The 21,287-nt window shown below is 40.6% G+C and overlaps 1 protein-coding gene across 1 annotated transcript in view; it reads right to left on the bottom strand.

Moving 5' to 3' along the window:
* Window positions 1-21,287, bottom strand: part of HTR3B (5-hydroxytryptamine receptor 3B) — a 29,508-nt gene that overhangs the window by 6,914 nt on the left and 1,307 nt on the right. The window contains exons 2-5 of the mRNA XM_031030241.2: window positions 8,543-8,587; window positions 8,106-8,215; window positions 7,514-7,683; window positions 6,830-6,987 (exon numbers count right to left, since the gene is read on the bottom strand). Of these exons, the coding sequence (XP_030886101.2) occupies window positions 6,830-6,987; window positions 7,514-7,683; window positions 8,106-8,215; window positions 8,543-8,587 (483 nt within the window). The remainder of the gene's footprint in view (window positions 1-6,829; window positions 6,988-7,513; window positions 7,684-8,105; window positions 8,216-8,542; window positions 8,588-21,287) is intronic.

A 21,287-nucleotide genomic window follows, 5' to 3' on the forward strand; every position in this document is an offset into this window, starting at 1 on the left:
GCAAGCACACAGAAGGAGCCCAGGCAGAGGCCAGGGATGGAGGAGAAGGGGGTGGGGAAGAGCTTGGCTGGGTGAGACCAGACATCTACCACCCTGCAGAAGCAAACGGGGCCCCCAGCTGTTGGGACTGGGAGCATATCCCAACCCAGTGGAGCTTGGGAGGCCAGAGCCAATGGGAGGGCTGTAGTCTGGCTATTATCTTTCACATTGAGCATAATTGGCTGCAAATATCTATAAACGAGGGCAACACTCATGCTTTGTAATAATTTGGTTAAAACACATTTCTACCACAGCATAGTCAACAAGGAAAGCAACAACCAAACAGACTGTCACCACTCTGGGCCTCGCAGGCTGTCTTGGTCATACTATGGAAGAGATGGCTGTGGTTAGCAGGGGATGGGAGAAAGGGAGCTGGATGGTTGGGGTCCACAGGGGTCTTGTGCGGTGCACCCGGCCTGGGCTATGTGGAGTGGGGGTGGGGGGTGATCAGCCTGCTCTCTCTAGAAGGGAGAAGTGGGAAGACTCCCCTAGAGACTTCATGGCAGGTATGATGTGAAGAGGATGAAAAGCGTTAAGAACACCACCCTAAAGAAAGTCCAAGTAGGCAGGGTGGTTAAGCAGAAACAGCCCAGACTTAGAGTCAAGGGACTTGAGCTCCAGGGCCCCTCAATTCTAAGTGCCCATGTGTGCTAGTTTAAGTGATCCTGGCTGCATGCCTTGATTTTCCTTTTTTAAAAAAGCACTTTACTGGGGAGCCTGGATGGTGTAGTCAGTTGAGCGTCTAATCCTTGGTTTTGGCTCAGGTCTTGATCTCAGGGTCGTGGAATCAGGCCCCATGTTAAGCTCTATGCTGGGCGTGGGGTCTGCTGGGGATTCTCTCTCTTCCTCTCCCTCTGCCTCTCCACTCTCTCTCCCTCAAAATAAATAAATAAACCTTTTTAAAAGACTAATAAATAAATAAATAAATAAATAAATAAATAAATAAGCACCTTACTTTTGCTTGCTGAGCATCTTGGCTATGATTGAGATTGGCTGTCGTATCTAAATAACATTGCCATGTCACTAGCAGATGCTTAGGTGGTTCCTCTCTACCCAGAGGCTGATGCAGAGAGTGAACATAACCCTGGGCCAGAACCAAAGATGGCTCCCCAGTTTCATCAGACCACGTGCCCCCCAAGGTGACGGGGGAGAGGTGTGACGAGCCAAGAGGCTGGGAGGCAGGCTGGCTTCGTGGGCATAAAGCTTGGGAAGTTACGCAGGGCCCGGCGTTTAGAAGGGCCTGGTGCTTGATTTCAGGCTCTGCTGGTGCCATTTGGAAACTTGTAATTTTTGAACAGGGAGCCCCACATTTCCCTTTGTCCCTGGCCTCACCAACCATGTAGCCAGTCCTGTCAGGAGGATCTTTGTCCCTGGATATCAACAGTAGCTGAAAGTAAAAGGGAAACATGTAGCTCCAAGGGTAGACAATTAGCTCTGCTGTCACATAAAGCAGAAATCTCCCCTGCCTATGTTTGGCTTATACAATTATACAGTCAGATAGGCCCTCTCTTTGGTTTTCTTCAAGAAAAAAGGACCTCCCTTTTTATTTAGGAGCAATATTGATTTTGGAGCAGTATTACTTATGGACTAGACTAATTTTCTCCACAAGCCCAGCGCAGCCTAAAGAAATTCAACATTTTATCACATAGCTTTCAGAAATGGTTTGTTTTCGTATCTCGTTTGATCCTCAAATCCCTTTATTCTCTTGTTTAAGGAACATTAATTGAGCATGAACAGAACGTCAGGCACTTTTTAAAATAATGGAATTAGAACAGTTAATAGGATAGGTTTCTGCCCCTCTTCATCCCATGAAATCAGCAACTGGACTCTGGTAGTTGGATGTTTTAGAGTCTGCATGTAGAAAGGAAGTTTGCTCCAGAATGGACCATACCCAGAGTCTGTACCTGATTTAGATGATGAGACTTGGGACCTTCTGAGTTTATATTTAGATTATATTTTGGTCTCAGAGTTGGTGCTGAAATGGGTTAAGACATTTAGGGATGTTGGGATAGGGTGAATGCATTTTGCACATGTGATGGACATGAATTTTGGGGAGCCAGAGGGCCAGAGGGCAGTGGACTATAATGGGCTGAGTAATGGCCCAAGAATTAATGTCCTTCCTGAAAGCCAAGAATGTGACTTATTTGGAAATGGGATCACCACAGATATAATTAATTGGTTCAGATGAGGTCTTACCTCAGTAGGGTGGGCCCTTCTCCCAATAGAACTGGTGTCCTTATGAGAAGAAGAGAAGAGATACATAAAGGAGAATGCCACGTGAGGATGGAGGCAGAGATTGGAGTGATACATTTACAGGCCAAGGATTGCTGGGAGCCACCAAAAGCTAGGAGAGAGGCCTGGAACAGATTCTCCCTCGGAGTCCCCAGAAGGAACTAATCATGCTGACACCCTGATTTTTAGCCTCCAGAACTGTGAGAGAATAAATTTATTCCTGTTGTTTTAAGCCACTGGTTTGTGGTCCTTTGTTATGGAAGCCCTAGGAAACAAATACAGTTGATTTGCCCAGTAACACACAGTAGATGAAGGCCAAAGAATGCACCGGCGTGTGCTGTGTTCTGTTGAATTGTGTGGCAGTTGTGAGGTACATATAGGATTAGCACATAGTTTCTGGAGTCAGACCGTCTGGGTTCAAGTCCGGGCGCCACAGTCACCGGGTCCCCTCGGGCCAGTTACTTAGACTTGGGTGAGTTAACTTCTCTGTACGCCCAATTCATCCATTTGGGTGTGTTGCACTCAGAGCACCAATTGCATAGACATGTGAGGTTTACACGTACAAACTCTTAAGTGCTGTCTGGTGTCGAGTAAATGCTCACTTCTGTGGTTACTGTTACAGTGTCTCCCTGGGCCACATTTGAGGGCCATAACAGATACCAGGAGCCCTCGTTTACTCGTGCTTGTGTCCTCAGTGGGGCCACTGTGACGGGCACGTGAAAAGAGCTCAAAAGATGTTCGCTGAGTTGTCCTGGAGTCTATGAGTGATGCTGCTTTTAGTTCCAATAAGGCGGGAGTGTGGCGTTAGCCCAAACGGGGGCTCTCCTGGTGAGGCCAGTCCTCTGAGGGCCACCTCTCTGCAGGTCATGCCGGAGACAGTAACTGACTGCTGATGCTGGGGAGGAAGGTATGTCACCAGGTCAGTGAGACACCGTTCTCCATGGAGCTGGCCCTACCGAGAGCCCATCATTTCTCATGGACTAAAGGAGCTGGTGCCTTTAAATTCCAGAGAAAGGGAGGAAAAAGCACTTTAGTTTCAGTCCGTGTTTCCATTAGACACCCTTCAGGTGTTAGCGATGTTATGCCACAATTTCATTATCCATTAAAGCCAGGTAATAATAAGTACACAAAGGTATTTGGAGCCTATTGATGTTAATGAAAGAGATCAATCTAATTCAGAATGTGTGCGTGGAGAGCTCCTTGGAGATGCAATAGGCCCCAAGGTCAGCCTCTAATCGCCTCCTTGATGGTAGACCCCACCAGTACTCAATTTTGCATGACCGTCTTTATGACATAGTTGGAATTTTTGACGCCCAGACTCACGCTTCATACAGAAGCCCATCTTCCTCCTCTCCCAAGCCCCTCCCAACATTCCCAATTCAGAAAGAACGGGAAAGTTCTTGCCATCTAAGTAAGATCCTTGCACAGGAGTGAGAGTTTCTTGGATCTGGACCCTGGGTCAGGCTGGATGAGCAGAAAGTCCGTGATTCCAGGGATAATTGAGTGACCCTGGAAAGATTTCTAGGACTCTAAATTCTCTTTCTTCTCTCTCTCTCGATCTGGTGGAGCTCAGAAAGATCTTCTGTCAAGTTTATGAGCTGCATTCAATGGATAGCTCCACAAAACTACTCTACCCTAATCTAGACAGGAAAACTATGTCAGAGAAGGAGGATAGATGAGGCACCCTTCTTTCTCAAATGGCCCTCTGCATTTTCCCAGGAGTCCCCCTGGACGGCCGCCACCTCCTGCCTGCACGGACATCTCGCTCCGCGTGAGGATATCTGAGGGCTGGGCTCACTTTAGCTCCTACAGCTGTCCACCCTCTTCCATTAAAATGAATTCTCACATTTTATTCCCACCTCCTCCCACTTCTACCCTCATTATTAAAAAACCCAAAAAACCAAAAAGCTGCCATATAGAAATCAAATGCTCACCCTGCTGTTTCTGGGAACCAGCACCTCCGATAATGTAGTGGAGGTAAGCTCCCCTCCTAAGGCTGCTGGATCGGAGCCAGGCTGCACACACACATCCCTGTAGGCCGAAGGGCCTGTGCTCTGGGCTCCCTGTGGAATGCAGCCTGACTCCAGAGTGTTAGCCGTGCCCTCTGATAAACAGTACATGTCCCGGAGCCAGCGGATCTGATTGCCCATTAGCCAGAACTAACAAGGCATCCTGAGCATTGGATTTAGTATCAATGGCAACATTGTACATCAGGCCCAGAGTGGCAACAGGTTTAGAACAGATCATTTTTCCTCCTGCCTGCCCAGACTTGTCTCCAAGCCCCTGCTGGGCAGCCTGGACAGGGCTATAGCACACGATTAGATTAAGAGGGAGATGGCCCTTTGCTGTCAGGACCCTAGTAGACCCAACGTTGGCATGGAACCGGGCTCTGAATTTCACATCATTGCCCAAGGGCTATTGAAGGACACCAGGACACCTCAGTTGTTAACTTCAGAGTAGGATGACTGATACAGAGTAAGAGAACGTAAGCCTAGCCACGGTACACATAGCAGGGGTGGGGAGGCACGGAGGCCGCGAGATGTCGAGGGAGACAGAGAACTGGGATAGTCACTGAATCTACTTTAAGTCTGTTCAGAGTTGTAGAACTGTTGCTGAGTCTGGCTCCCTGCCCTATGAAACATGATCTATGACTCTACTCAGGGTTCTTTCCTCCTTTGTTCCAGAGGGCCAGGGTGGAAGCCAGCCCTGCAAAGGGAAAAGCTCCAAAAGCATGAAATCCTGCCGATGCCCACCTCTAGCCTGCCTCCATGCACACACTGTAAATGGAGAAGCATGGCAACAAACAGAGCAGAGGAGTGGGATCGTTGCTCCTGAGAGGCAGGGAAGCTTCTCCTTTCCTTAAACAATCTTTTACATCTCTGTCCATTATATTTAAAATGGAGCTACTACATAGAAAACCTTTTGCGACTATTGAGAAGACAAATTAATATTCAGGGTAAGGGGTGACATGTAAGCACAGATAATCCCAGCTTTATGGAAAGTGTGTGTGTGCGCGCGCACGCGCGTGCACCCCCGTTCATCTGCCCTGTCTCTTGCCTTTGTTTGTCTCCTTCATGCAGTGTAGGTAATGGTGTGTGCAGCGTTCTCCGGAGTGCTTGGTGGGTGACTGTGTTCCACCTTGCACGTGCTACCCCCTCACATTTCCCTTTAATGCTCTCCATTATTTGGGCTGCATTAATAATGTTTGTGGGCTGATATCTTTAAAATTAATGAGGTGTTTACTCTTAACCAAGAAACTCATTGAAATTAAAAAAGCTTTCTTTTCTTCTCCTCCTCCTTTTCTCTTGCTTAAAAAAAGGTGGACAAACAAGCCACAGTGCTAGCTTTGCTAAAAACCAAGCAGCACAAGGAAACACCCAAACCCCACCGCTAGGAAGGTATGAGTTGCGAATAGTTAGTTATACATGTGTCAGGTTCAAACCACAGCTATTTCTAGGAGCCCCTAATTTAACCAGAGCTTTGCTAGAAAGCTACATAGAACACCTACAAACAATGGAGGGGCATCTGTGACCTCAATAATAGCTTATTTCAATACCACCCTCTCTTAGCATATAATTATCCAGCATAACCATAGTACCTAGTCTAGTCTGAATTTTCCTTCTTATTCAAAAGGTTTGTTTCCAGCGGAATTCATCTTGTGTTTAGTCCTGACCTGTCTGTAGGCTCTATTTTTCAATCAGAAACATTATCTGGCATGAAGGACTCCACCCCACCCAACTACCACTACTACTAGCTGACTTGGTCCAGAAAAGAAGAAATGAATATTAATCATGGGTCTACCAGTTGCAGGAACTTGCTGCAAACCACTTATCAGGACAATTTGCCAGAAAGGCCAGGAAGGGAGAATGGCTCCCTCTGGAGTGTAAACCAGCAGGCTTCACTGTCCTGCATCCACCTCCCAAGCTCCTGCGGAACACATTTCCCCATGACAGGGCAGCCGAGAGCATCCCTGGTGGTGCCTCTCAGAAGTCTGGCTTCTCACTGCGTTGTTTTAGAGCAGTTCTCTCTGATCCAGAAACCACCAGTGGGCTCCAAGGGCCCTGCAGGTGATTTGTTAGCTAATTGCTCAAGATAGTCAAGTGAATAATGATAATTTTATACATTTGTATCTGGAATTAATAATTGACTCACTTAAAAACAGGGCAATAATGTTGTAGAGACACTTCTCCCAATTTTTTGTTGTTGTCGTATGTGGGTTTTCTTTTTTTGCCCTCCCCGTAGCAATTAGGAATGAGGGTGTTAGTATGTACCGAAAGGCTTGAGGACACCTGCTACGGTGGGTGGTTCAGGTGCCCGAAAAACATTCTTTTTATACCCACATAGGGGCTATCTACAGTAGAAGTCCAGGACCTGTGACTAAATCTCTGGTCTGTGAAATGCCATCATGCAAGAGGATGTCCAGAGCCACCAGAGTCATCTGTTCTTGGATGATAACGAGTGAGAACATGCGACAGAGCAGAGAACTCCTCAGCCCAACACAGAAGGCCCAAGACTGCAGAGAAGTGGGGCAGCAGGGACAGGGAGGGGTAGGACCTACATTAAACTGAATCTGGGCAAAATCTCCAGCGCTGCTCTGCAGGATGCTGTACGTTGAGGACACAGAGAGAAGTTCCCACTCACTGTCATTCAAAAATTCCTTCTTGTCATGCTTAATGTCTTCTCTGCTCCTGAGGAAGGCCAGGTTGACATCTTGCACTGAAAACAACATGAACGAGTGACTTCCCCACAGAGGGAGGCCTCGATAATAACCCACTTTTCCAACTTCCAGTTCTTCCTTTTACCCCTGCCCCCACGTGTACAGTCTCACTGAGATAGGGTTCAATATAACCATTTTGAATTAGGGATAGAGATGTGGAATAAAATCTTTCTAGCAGCAAAAACAAAAACAAGAACAAAACCCAGTTGTGAATTTACGGTTTGTATTCCATTATCCATAGAAGGCTGGCCCTGGTCCTGTGACTTCTCTAACCTTCTTAGTGGCAGCAGAGGTCGAATACTGTATTCCCAAACCAACTGCAGCAATGAGCTGGGCACAACACTATACTTAGTCTGAATTACAACAGGAGCCAAATAACTATAAGAAGAGATTTAGATTTGTAAAGAGTCAATTACGTGCAAGAATAAAATGCACCCGACGGATGGCACGGCAGAATCTCACCTGTGTGTGCCAACCCAGCACAAACGTGTCTCCCACTAGCAGACCATGCCTCTTGCGGTTTACCTGTGTGCAGGACACTACTGAAGGTCAGGCTGCAGTTCTGGATGTCAAATGGAAACGTGTAGGTCTCTAAACCGCATGTAGAAACCACCTGGATAGGCTTAGAGTTCTTAATGGTCCCAGATGAGTTCACATAGACATACGGAAGGTCGGGTGATCCTTCAATGTCCACACTATGGAAACACAAGAGACCTCGCTGTTACAGAGAGGGCCTTCATCATTTCAGTCCACAAACAGAACTGATTATGAGGCGGTAGTGACCATGATACCCAGGACTTGCCTAGAAGTGCAAATACAGAATCACATTTCCCATGACATAATTCAGATGGACTCAGTAATCACAGTCTCAAAAGTTAATTCACTTGCTACTCTTGTAACACAGACATAATCCATGAGTAACCTCAAGCATTTGTAATCAAATCTGTATCTTAAATGATGTCAAATCATGGTACTTCTAACTTGGATATTCCCAACACCGTGATCCTTTTCAAGCTGAGAAACAAAAAAATAGCAACAATGACCAAAAGTAAGAACAACTGGCCTGAATAGTCCAAGCAGTTTTAAACCCCATGGAAATACACGCCAGCACACTTACAGCTCATTAATGATGATGTCAGGGGCCCAGATGTCACTTAGAGGAAGAGAGATCTCTCTAATCTCATCAAACATGCTGGGGGTCCAGGATAAAAACTCATCATCCCAAACCTGTTAGGAGTAGCCAGAAAAGAAATTTATCAAAAAGGGGCAATGTCAGTCTCACCAAAGAACTGAAGAGGGATTTGGATGAATAACCCAACTGATCTGCTTGTTGGCACTGTTAGGGGAGAGGACTTTCCTCCCAGCTCCTAAAGATGGTGCCCCAACCAGAAACCATGACCATATATCTTACATAGATTCTAATAAATTAGGTCTGTTGCAGATCTAAGAAGCTAAGTTGCAAACACAAAGAAAATGTCTATTCCTTAGAATAATTATATTTTGCAACCGATTAAGATCAAGAGTCCAGCATGCACGGAAGGAGACATCATTTACCTCATGGTACCATATACTTGTCTTTAATTTTTGGTTCTGTGCATCCTGCAAAGCAAAAAGAAAATCTGTACCAAATCTTAGAATGTCAATAAATCAAAATCCAACTCAATACTATGATAATACAGAGAAAAAAATCAAATCTAGTTAAAAATGCTGATTTTAAATTTTTTTTTTAAGATTTTATTTATTTGCGAGAGAGACAATGAGAGAGAGACAGAGAGCATGAGAGGGAGGAGGGTCAGAGGGAGAAGCAGACTCCCTGCTGAGCAGGGAGCCTGATGTGGGACTCGATCCCGGGACTCCAGGATCATGACCTGAGCCGAAGGCAGTCGCTTAATCAACTGAGCCACCCAGGCGCCCTAAAAATGCTGATTTTAAAAGCATTGCCTTGACTCTTCAAATCTGAGTATTCTTGGTTCCTATTTATTACTCATGCCTGGCACTATGAACTTCACTATAGTATCTATGACAAAATGGGACTATGACTACACCTGACATCTTGAATGATTTGCTAATCCCTTTCCTACCCTAATTAGTTACTCTGCCATTAATCAAACTAAAAAATGACATGTAGCCTTAGCCAATTCTGGGATAAAAAGATGGGACCAAGCTTTTATTTATTTTTTTTAAGATTTTATTTATTTATTTGACAGAGAGAGAGACACAGCGAGAGAGGAAACACAAGCAGGGGGCAGGGGGTGGGAGAGGGAGCAGCAGGGAGCCCGATGTGGGGCTTGATCTCAGGATCTCGGGATCATGACCTGAGCCAAAGGCAGACGCTTAATCAACTGAGCCACCCAGGTGCCCCCCCAAGCTTTTATTTGTAATCAAGATATTATTCATAATATTTCAATGAGTGTTCTCTCAACTGCTCCTGGCAGCCATTCCTGTTAAGTTACCTTATGTTTGGATTTCTCTGCTTATCAAACAGACTGAATGAGCTTAATGTAAATGAAGTGTATTTTTGATGATATAAATAGACGAGATTTCCCCATGTCTGCGATGAGTGAGTAATTTTTTTAAAAGACCCCTAAGAATAACAAACAAAAAAGGAACCCCCTCCTTACTAATTTTTTCATATCTCCTCTTAGTAAAGAGCATTCTGAAACTACTATCTTCTTAGGAATTGAAAGGAATATCTCACACCATATACAAACGTTAACTCATTAACTCAAAATGGACCATAAACCTAAATGTAAGAGTTTAAACTGTAAAACTCTTAGAAGAAAACATAAGAGGGGTGCCTGGGTGGCTCAGTTAGTTGGGCAGCTGACTCTTGGTTTCGGCTCAGGTCATGATCTCGGGGTCCTGGGACAGAGCCCTGTGCCAGGCTCCGCACTCAGTAGGGAGTCTGTTTGAGATTCTCTCCCTCTCCCTCTGCCCCTCCCCCCACTCGTGTGTGCACACTCTCTCTGTCTCAAATAAATAAATAAATAAATAAATATTTTTTTAAAAAAGGAAGAAAACAAAGTAAATCTTCATGACTTTGAATTAGGCAATTGTCCTTTAGATATGACACCATAACCACCGGCAACCAAAGAAAAAGTAAATGGGACTTCATCAAAATGAAAAACTTTTGTGCTTTAAAGGACATCATCAAGAAGTAAAAAAACAACCCACAGAATGGAAATAATATCTGCAGATCATTTATCTGATAAGGAGTTAATATCCAGAATAAAGAATTTCTACAAATTAAAACAAAACAATGACCCTATTTCAAAATGGATATTTCTCCAAAGTAGATATACAAATGGATAATAAGCACATGAAAAGATGCTCAACATCACTGCTATGGACCAAATTATGTCCTTCCAAAATTCATACATGACTAAATTTAGACTTTGAAGGACTTTGAAGAGGTAACTAAGGTTAAATGAGGGCATCATCTACTAGGATTGATGGCCTTAGAAGAAGAGGAAGGGAGAATGATCTCTCTCTCTTCCATATGGGTATACAGGAAGAAATCAGCCATCTGCATGCCAGGAAGAGAGCTCTCACCAGGAATCTAATTGGCTAGAACTTTGATCTTGGACTTGCCAGCCTCTAGAACTGTGAGAAATAGAGTCTATGGTATTTGTTATAGCAGTCCAAGCTGGCTAATACAATCACTAATCATTAGGGAAATGCAAATCAAAACCACAGTGAAATACCACTTCACTCTCATTAAGATGGCTACTAAAACAAAACAAAACAAAACAAAACAAAATCAAACAAAAGCAGAAAATAAGTGTTGGTGAAGATGTAAAGAAATTGAAATCCTTGTGTACTACTGGTGGGCATATAAAATGGTACAGCTGCTATGGAAAACAGTGGCAGTTCCTAAAAACTTAAAAATAGAATTACCATATGGTCTAGCAATTCCATTCTTTGGTATAAATCCAAAAGAACTGAAAGCAGAGAATCAGTTATTTGTACACCCATGTTCAGAGCACCATTATTCACAATAGCCAAGGGGTGGAAGCAACCCAAGTGTCCATCAACGATGAATACATAAGCAAAATGTGGTATATACATACAACGTAATATTATGCAGGCTTAAAAGGGAAAGAAATTCTGACACATGCTACAACATGAATTAACCTTGAGGTGACACCACTTCCTTCCAAGTTTTACCAGCTGAGAGATTCTGAAATAGATAATGTTTTTAAAATCAGCATTTTTTAGTTAGATTTGATTTTCTTCCTCTGAACTGTCATGCTGTTGAACGGGGCTTTGATTTACTGACAATGTAAGATGTGGTGTCTGTCTCTCCGACTAAAGCTCAAAGGACTCGGTTCTAGGCTTAGCTGCCATCGATGAGGGTTCCCCACAAATGGGGGGGAAACCAGGTTCAAAATGCCATTTGTATTACTGGAAAACATAGCTTGTAACTATTCTTTCACAACAAATATACTTTTACATCTATGAAATGTCCTGATCGGTTTTTTTGGTTTTTTTGTTTTTAATCTCTATCACGCCAAGTCGTGAATGCGTCACTGACTCAGTCATGGTGGGGGAGACTATTATTTTACCCAGTTGATTCTTATTAACTGCCATGTTGATGCCTTAGCTCGTTTTTCTCTTCCTGCCCATTGCTTTGTCATGTTACATGTAACAAGTGTTAAGAATTTTTTTCTAGTATATTAGGGGGTTCTGGGAGGATTTGTCATTCACCCCTAAAGAACACAATGTCAAAAAGGAGTTTGAGGCTAAAACTGAAATCTTTTTTTTTTTTTTTTTGTCAAAGGAAACAAGTTTTTCAATGCCAGCTGGTGAACATAATTGGTTCTCTGGTGGCATTATTCACAGCTTTTCCCTCTGTGTATCTCTCTCTCTCTCTCTTTTTTCTTTAGATACCTTCCATCTTGCTTGTTAAAAGCAAAGGATATTTCAGAGAATTGGAATTCATTAGTCTTCCTAACAGAGGGAGTCTATTTAGATCTAAATTGGTGGTTAGCAAATATACAGATAATTCCTGCACATTCTTATTTATCTTTCCCAGTTCCGAAGACTATAGAAACAGATGCCTCAACGTCTGGCTGGGAGGCTCTAGTCAATGGACTGGAATACAAAGGTATCTGGGATTCGGAATTGACAAAATTCAATAGAAACAAATTGAAACTCTTCACTGTTGAGTAGACTACCTCTATAATCAGATTTCCCTAAGGTACTCATAATACCCAGAAATTCTAAGACAAGATTGTAGTCTTTCATATAAACAAAACAGGAGGCAAAACATTATAATGGAAGCGAGGTGCCGTGGTGAAAGAAGGGCTGAAAGCTCCTTCCTCCAGAAAAAAGTTGCTGGCAGATGCACCCAATAAGTTATCTGTTCACACGGGGGGTACCCTTGTCCCATTCTGTGCACGATTTCATCAAGTCCTTCAAAACCAGCCCTACCTCCACAATGAACTTTGGGCTTAGCCCTGCTGAATGTACTAGAGACGTTTGCAAGGCATATTAGACTATCCTAATCAATTAATTGCTTGACAGATATCTAGCCAATGTCTTTGAACTAAGATATGCTGCACTGCAGATTGTGGGAAATATGAACATGAGTAAGCAAGCCCTTCCCTCAAGCAGCTTATTAATAAATTAGGGTATGGGACATTTTAACAAATAACTCTGTTTGTTAAGAAATATATAGACTTCAGTGGATTTAAAGAAAGGAGACATGGTTGTCAGCTTGCAGACTTGAGGGAAATCTCTTTTGGGAACTGAGATTTGAAGGACTGTAATATTTTGCAGATGGAGAATGAAGACAAAGACATTCCGTGGAGGAAACAGCATACAGGCAGGAGACAACAAGGGGTTGGTTTCATTGTAGTATTGAGGGGATAAGGCTAAGGCAGCAGACAGGGATAAAACTAGCGGGATGGAATTTGAGATTTTTCCAGATTTCTGAAGGAAAGTCTGCCAAATTCAATAAGACAGTATTACCGTCTAACGTATTCTAGTAAAAAAATTGTATACTCCACGCCAGTGGAGAAAACATATCTTTGAAAAAATAATGGTGTTCTCCTTAACTACTGTAAGGAGACTGGTTTTATTTTCTTTTATCAGGATAGAAAGAAAGAGATAAAAAAAATATCAATTTGATATAGTTGTTCTAAGGGGAAAATATTAACATAGAAACTTTGCTCCTTTTCGATATTTATCTCCAAATAGTCCTCAAGAGGAAAGCCTGAGCAATTCTACTTTATCTTAATCAATATGAAGTAGAAAGTGGCAGGATGAGGATAGACCTGAAGGTAGTCTTATTCCCTTACTCAAAGTTGATCATATGCATGTCCTGGGGTTTTACATGATACAGCTCATATCATGTGTCTTTATTCAAATCATGCTATTCCCATTATACAATGTCTGATAAACAATGCAGTCATAATAACCCACTGACAACTAGCAAGGACTAATATTCCCTAAGTATGTGAAGATAGAGCCCCAGGAAATTAACTCTCAAAAATTTTAGTTCAATATCCAAATACAGAGGAAATTGAAGGGAGTTCTGTTGAAGCTTATGTAGGACCAGGCCTTTGGAGTAGGGGTGGATATTTCCTGGCATTTAATTAAATATTTTCTAGGATCTTAGATCTACTACTTTTGCAAAAACAGATTTTTTGTGTATCACTTAAGTGTTCCTGTTTACAAAGAAATAATGATTAGGGATTTATCTGAGCTGGAGGAAAGTGATGTTGAAATAATTTGTGGGGCGCCTGGGTGGCTCAGTCGGTTAAGCCGCTGGCCCTTGATTTCGGCTCAGGTCATGATCTCGGGGTGGAGCCCTATGTCAGGCTCCGTGCTCAGCAGGCAGTCTGCTTGAGGATTCTCTCTCCTTCTCCTTCTGCCCCTCCCCCTGCTTGCACGCATGCACTCTCTCTCTCTCTCCCTCTCTCTCTCAGATGAATAAATAAGTCTTTAAAATAACTTGTATCAGACAAAAAAAAAATTTAAACCCTGTTATATACTTTTAGTTTCAAATTATTTTTTTAATCAATTACAATGCCTAATTCTCTGTCAAAAAACCAGAGTCTATGATTCACAGCACAGTATTAGGATATCAACATAGAAAAATATCTCCATTTAAAAAATAAAGAGAAATTATTAAGTTATTTTAACAAAATACATTAAAATAATAACATTGTATTGTGGGGTGTATTATGCATGTAAATGTAAAATTGAAGAAAAAGTAGTACAAAGGACAGTGGAGCGGGGAAATGGAATTTTACTGTTGTAAGATTTGTACAGTTTATGTGAAGGGTAATAAGATTAATTCTAAGTACACTGTATGAAGTGAATGATGGATATGGAAATTCCTAAAACAACATCTAAAAAATAATATAGAAGGATGTTAAAAAGCCAACAGAAGAACTAAAATCAAATATTAAAAAAAAATGTTTAATTTACTTAAAGTAAGGCAGGATAAAAGGAAAAGAAGAAGGAGAACAACAACAACAAAAACAGATGGGGCAACTGGAAAACACATAGCAAGATGGTATTGGTAAATGGACGAGATGCTTCAATTAAAATGCATAGATTGACGGGTTAAAAAAAAGCAATGCCCCAGAATACTGCTCAGCAATAAAACTCAATGAACTCAAGATATGCACAATGTGGGTGAACCTGAAGGGAATTACACCGAATGGAAAAACCTATCTCCAAGGTTACATACTGTCTGTTTGCATTTATAGAACATTCTCAAAATAACACAATTGCAAAGATGGAGGAGAGACTTATTGGTTGCCAGTGGTTAGGGATAGGCGACAGGGACAGGGTTGTGGCTATAAAAGGGTAGAATCAGGCAGCCCTGTGGTGATGACTTTGTAGCTTGATGTGGTGGAAGTGGTTACAAAGCTACACATGTGATAAAGTTACATACACACACGCACACACAAATGAATATATGTAAAACCGGAGAAATCTGAATAAGTTCTGTGGATTGAACCAATGTCAATGTTCTAGAACTGGAACTATACTACATTTGCCTAAGATGTTAACATCGGGGGACATTGGGTGAAGGGTGCATAGAATCTCCCTGTAAATTTATTTGCAACTTCCTGTAAATTTATAATTATTTCAAAATTAAAGTTACCCAACTATATGCTGCCTCCAGGAAATGACCTTGAATGCAATGTCACACAGAGACTGAATATAAAAGGATGGCAAAACATACACCATGCAAGAAAACCTTCTCATACACCATGAGAAAAACTTCAAGAAAAGGATATTACCAGACATGAAGAGGGGTATTTAATAATATAAAAGGATCTGTTCATCAGGAAGACATGTAATTCTAAATGTATACTCACCTAATAACAGAGCAGAGAAATAGACAAAGCACAGTTATAGTTGGGGATTTTAACACTCCTCACTATGAAATTACTAGAACAACAAAAATTTAAAAAGTTAGAGAAGATTTTCATACTATCAAACTTTGTATATTCCACGCCAGTGGAATTTGATATTTATGGAGTAGTACACCCTTCTATTTAACATTGTACTGGAGGTTGAAGCCAGCGCAAGAGACAGTAAAAGGAAATACAGGTAGAAAGAATAGAGATAAAGAAGCAAAGCTATCTTTATTCACAGACAACATGATCTTCTTTTTTTTTTTTAATTTTTTTATTCTTATGTTAATCCCCATACATTACATCATTAGTTTTAGATGTAGTGTTCCATGATTCATTGTTTGTGCATAACACCCAGTGCTCCGTGCAGAATGTGCCCTCCTCAATACCCATCACCAGGCTAACCCATCCTCCCACCCCCCTCCCCTCTAGAACCCTCAGTTTGACAACATGATCTTCTATATAGAAAATCTGAAAGAGGGGCGCCTGGGTGGCTCAGTCATTAAGCGTCTGCCTTCGGCTCAGGTCATGATCCCAGGGTCCTGGGATTGAGCCCCGCATTAGGCTCCCTGCTCGGCGGGAAGCCTGCTTCTCCCTCTCCCACTCCCCCTGCTTGTGTTCCCTCTCTCACTGTCTCTCTCTCTGTCAAATAAATAAATAAAATCTTAAAAAAAAAAAAAGAAAGAAAATCTGAAAGAATCTACAAAAAGGCCTATAAAACTAATAAGAGATGGTAAGATCACAGGATCCAAGGCCAATACATACAAATCAACTATATTTTTGTATGCTAACCACAAAGAGACTCATTTTAGTACCAAAAATGTGAAATACTTAGGGATACATTTAACCAAATATGTGTAAAACACTGAGAACTACAAAATATTACTTGGAGAAATTAAAGAACTAAAGACATGGAGAGCTAAGATGCACTCATGGATTATAAAGCTATTATTAAAATGTTGATTCTCTTCAAATTGATCTATAGATTTAATGTAATCCCAATAAAAATTCTAGCACTTTTTTAAAAATAGAAATTGATTCTAAAGTTTATATGGAAATGCAAAGGACCTAGAAGAGTCAAAATGATTTTGAAACAGAAGAAGTTTGGAAGACATACACTAATTTCAAGACTTCTGTAATGCTGCAGTAATTGAGACAGTATGCTGGTGTCAGGGGAAACACTGATCAGTTGGGTAGAATAGAGTCCAGAAATAGACCCAAAATATATAAAGAACTCCTGCAACTCGATAAGATAATAAACAACACTATTTTTTAAATGGGTAAAAGATTTGAGCACTTTACCAAAAAAGATATCAATTGGCAAATTAGCACACACATTAAATGTGTCGTTAGTCTTTGGTGAAATGGAAGTTAAAAACTACAGAGAGCTATCACCACAAATCTACCAGAATGGTTATAATTTAGAAACACTGACAATATCAAGTGCTGACCATCATGTGGAGGAACTGAAACTCTCATACATTGCAGGCGGAATGCAAAATGATGCAACCACTTTGGGAGGCAGTTTGGCAGTATCTTATAAAGTTAAACACAGGCTTATCATACAACTCAGCAATCCTACATCTAAGTATTTATCCAAGAGAAGTGAAAACATATGCAATTGTATATAGTGGCTTTACTCATGATTTCCCCACACTGGAAATAACCCACATGTCCAACACCGGGTGAACAGATAAACCAATTGCAGTACACACACCTGCACAATGGAACGCTACCAACTCTAGAGCAAAACATGTGTGATCTCCAAGGCACTGTGCCACATGCAAGAAGCCAAAACAAGGGTAAAATACTTTCTGGAAAGGCAAAACTCTAATGAGAAAGGTAAGATCACTGGTTGCCAAGTATTGGGGGTGGGTGGAGCGATCAGCTTTACAAAGTTGTTTCATTTTATGTAATTTATGTCTCAATTTTAAATGCTTCAAAATTTTGTAGGATATAGTTAAAGCAGTGCTTAAAGGGAAATTTACAATATAAATGCTAAAATTAGAAAGAGAAAGATTTAAAATCAATAATCTTAGCTTCCACTTTAAGAAAGTAGGTAAAGGAAAACAATTAAAAAAAAAGAAATTAAGTAAAGATAAGAGCAGATATCAGAAATAAACAACAGATAAAATTCAAAGTGATATTTGGTTCTTTGAAAAAAAATAAGTAAAACTGATAAAACTTTCACAATATTGGTCAAGGGAAAATAAGAGAAAACACAAATTACCCACAGGAGGATGACAAAAGCAATATTATAAACAAACAAATTTGACAACTTGGATTAATAGATAGAATTATTTGAAAAACCCAAATTATTAAAAGCAACACAAGATATCCAAGATCTATAAAGAACTTCCCAAACTTGACACCCAAAAAACAAATAATCAAGTCAAAAAATGGGCAGAAGACATGAACAAACACTTCTCAAAAGAAGACATACAAATGGCTAACAGACACAGGAAAAAATGTTCATCATTATTAGCCATCAGGGAAATTCAAATCAAAACCACACTGAGATACCACCTTACACCAGTTAGAATGGCCAAAATGGACAGGGAAAGAAACAACAAATACTGGAGAGGTTGTGGAGAAAGGGGAACCCTCTTACACTGTTGGTGGGAATGCAAGTTGGTACAGCCACTTTGGAAAACAGTGTGGAGGTGCCTCAAAAATTTTAAAATAGAGCTACCCTATGACCCAGCAATTGCACTACTGGGTATTTATCCCAAAGACACAGATGTAGTGAAAAGAAGGGCCATATGCACCCCAATGTTCATAGCAGAAATGTCCACAATAGCCAAACTGTGGAAAGAGCCGAGATGCCCTTCAATAAATGAATGGAAAAAGAACACATGGTCCATATATACAATGTAATACTACTCAGCCATCAGAAAGGATGAATACCCAACTTTTGCATCAACATTATTAGGACGAATACCCAACTTTTGCATAAATAGATTATGCTAAGTGAAATAAGTCAAACAGAGAAAGTCAATTATCATATGGTTTCACTTATTTGTGGAACATAAGGAATAGCATGGAGGACATTAGAAGGAAGGGAAAAATGAAGGGGGGTAAATCAGAGGGGGAGATGAACCATGAGAGACTATGACTCTGAGAAACAAATTGAGGGTTTTAGAGGGGAGGGGGGTGGGGGGGTGGGTTTGCCTGGTGATGGGTATTAAGGAGGGCACATATTGCATGGAGCACTGGGTGTTATACCCAAACAATGAATCATGGAACACGACATCAAAAATTAATGATCTACTGTATGGTGACTAACATAACATAATAAAAAAAAGCAACACAAGAAGAAATAGAAAATTTGAACATCCTTAAACATGTTAATGAAATTAAATTCACATTTGAATAATTTCTCACCAAGAGAACTCCAATCCTAGATGGTTTTACTGGTGAATTCTATCAAACATTAAGAAAGAAAAATATCCATATTACACAACTCGTTCAGAAAATTGAAGAGGGAAGACATTTTAACAGTTTTTTAAGGCCAGCATAACCCTGATACCAAATCGAGACATGTACACTACAAAAAATAAAAATAAAAAATAAAAACCATTGCCCAATACTCTTCATTAACATAGATGCAATCTATATTAAGTAGGTATGTAAATCCAGAAATATATAAAAAAGGATAATATATTGAGATTAAGGGGTTTATCCTAGGAATGCAAGGACGTTTTAGCATTTGAAAATCAAAGTACTTTACCCTATTAACTGCATAAAACAGAAAAATTATCTGATCACCCAAATAGATGGAGAAAAACATTAGATGTAATTCAATATACATTCATGATTTAAAAAAACAAAACAAAACTCTCAGTGTACAAGAAATAGGAAGGAACTTCCTCAATCTGATAAAGAACACTGATAAAAAAGCTATGGCTGGGGGCGCCTGGGTGGCTCAGTCGTTAAGCGTCTGCCTTCGGCTCAGGTCATGATCCCAGGGTCCTGGGATCGAGCCCCGCATCGGGCTCCCTGCTCCGCAGGGAGCCTGCTTCTCCCTCTCCCACTCCCCCAGCTTGTGTTCCTTCTCTCGCTGTGTCTCTCTGTTAAATAAATAAATGAAATCTTTAAAAAAAAAAAAAAAGCTATACCTGAGATCATACCTAATAGTGAAAAATTTTCCCCTAAGAATGGGAATACCCAAGGATGTCTGCTCTCACCATTTCTGTTAAATTGTCGGAGGGGTCAGAGGCAATGCAACATGACAATGAAAAAATAAAGAGTATAAACAGATTAGAAAGGAAGAAGTAAAACTATCTGCAGATGCCATGATTGTATGTGTAGACAATATTCACCTACAAAAAACCTGCTAAAATTAATAAGTGAATTTAACAAGACCACAGTATACAAAGTCAACAAGCAGAATTAATATTTCTCTATAATAACAAATAAATAGAAGATAAAAAATTTCAAGTAATATTTATAGCAGCATCAAAAATACTTTGGGATACATTTAATAGAAATATGTGTAAAGCTTCTACATTGAAAATTATAAAACACTGCTGGAGACCCAAATAAATGGAGAGACATCATGTATTCAAGAACTGGAATATTCAATATTATTAAGATGTCAATTCTCCCCTAAATTACTCTGCAGATCCCATACCATTCTAAACAAACTCCCAGCAGTTTTTTTTCAAAAATAGAAACTGACAAGCTGATTATAAAATTTATGTAGAAATGCAAAGGACTTACACTGCCTGATTTCAAGAGAAATAGCCCAACATTTATCAGTCAATTTAATTTTCAACCAAGGCACCAAGCAATTCAATGGTGAAAGGAAAGCCTTTTCAACTCCTCTTTGAATGCAAAAAAACAAAACACAAAAACAACAAAAACTGACCCATACCCCACACCATCACAAAGATTAATTTTTAATAGATCATAGGGCTAAATCTAAGGAGGTAAAAGCTATAAATCTTCTGGCAGAAAATACTTCTGTGAACCTGGAGTATTGAAGGTGTCTTAGTACCCAGAAAGCACTAACCACAACTAAAGAATTGATTTACAATGGACTTCGTTAAATTTTAAAATCTTTGTTCATCATAAGACCCATTAAGAGGATTAGTAGACAAGGCAGAGATTGGTAATAAACATTTGCAATGTAAAAATATGCCAATACATAAACAATGCCTGTAAGTCTATAATAAAAAGACCAACAACCCAGTAAAAAAAAAAAAAAAAAGGAAAAGACTTAAAAAGGTACTTCACAAAGAAAGATATGTAAGTAGCCAATAAGCACATGAAAAAGAATTCCTGGTCACTAGCCATCGGAGAAATTTAAAGTAAAACCTCAATGAAATACCATTACACCCTCAACAGAATGGCTAAAATTAAGAAGACTAATAACACCAAATACTGATGAGGATGTGGAGCAATGGAAACTCTCATAGCTGACTCGTGGGAGTGTAAAATATACAACCACTTTGTAAATCAGTCTGGCAGTTTCTTAATAAGGTACACCTGTCTGAAGCAGTTATTCCAATTCTAGGTTTTACCTAAGAGAAATAAAAACATGTACATAAAAAGTCTTGTATAGGAATGTTCATAGCAGCTTTATTAAGAATGTCCCAACACTGCAAACAACCCAAATGCCTATCAACATAAGAATGGATAAAGAAGGGGCACCTGGGTGGCTCAGTGGGTTAAACGTCCGACTCTTAATTCCAGCTCAGGTCATGATCTCAGGGTTGTGAGACTGAGCCCCGTGTCCAGCTCTGCGCTGGGCGTGCAGCCTGCTTAAGATTCTCTCTCTCCCTCTCCCTCTGCCCCTCCACCCGTCCCCAACCCCCTGCCCGCTTGCTCTTGTGCCCGCTCCCTAAAAAAAAAAGAATGGAAAAACACAGGATGGTATAACCATAACCAAATACTACTCATCAATAAAAAAGAAAAAC

The sequence above is a fragment of the Leptonychotes weddellii genome, chromosome 11, assembly GCF_054177405.1.
Source record: "Leptonychotes weddellii isolate Sample4059 chromosome 11, ASM5417740v2, whole genome shotgun sequence".
Taxonomy (NCBI): domain Eukaryota; kingdom Metazoa; phylum Chordata; class Mammalia; order Carnivora; family Phocidae; genus Leptonychotes; species Leptonychotes weddellii.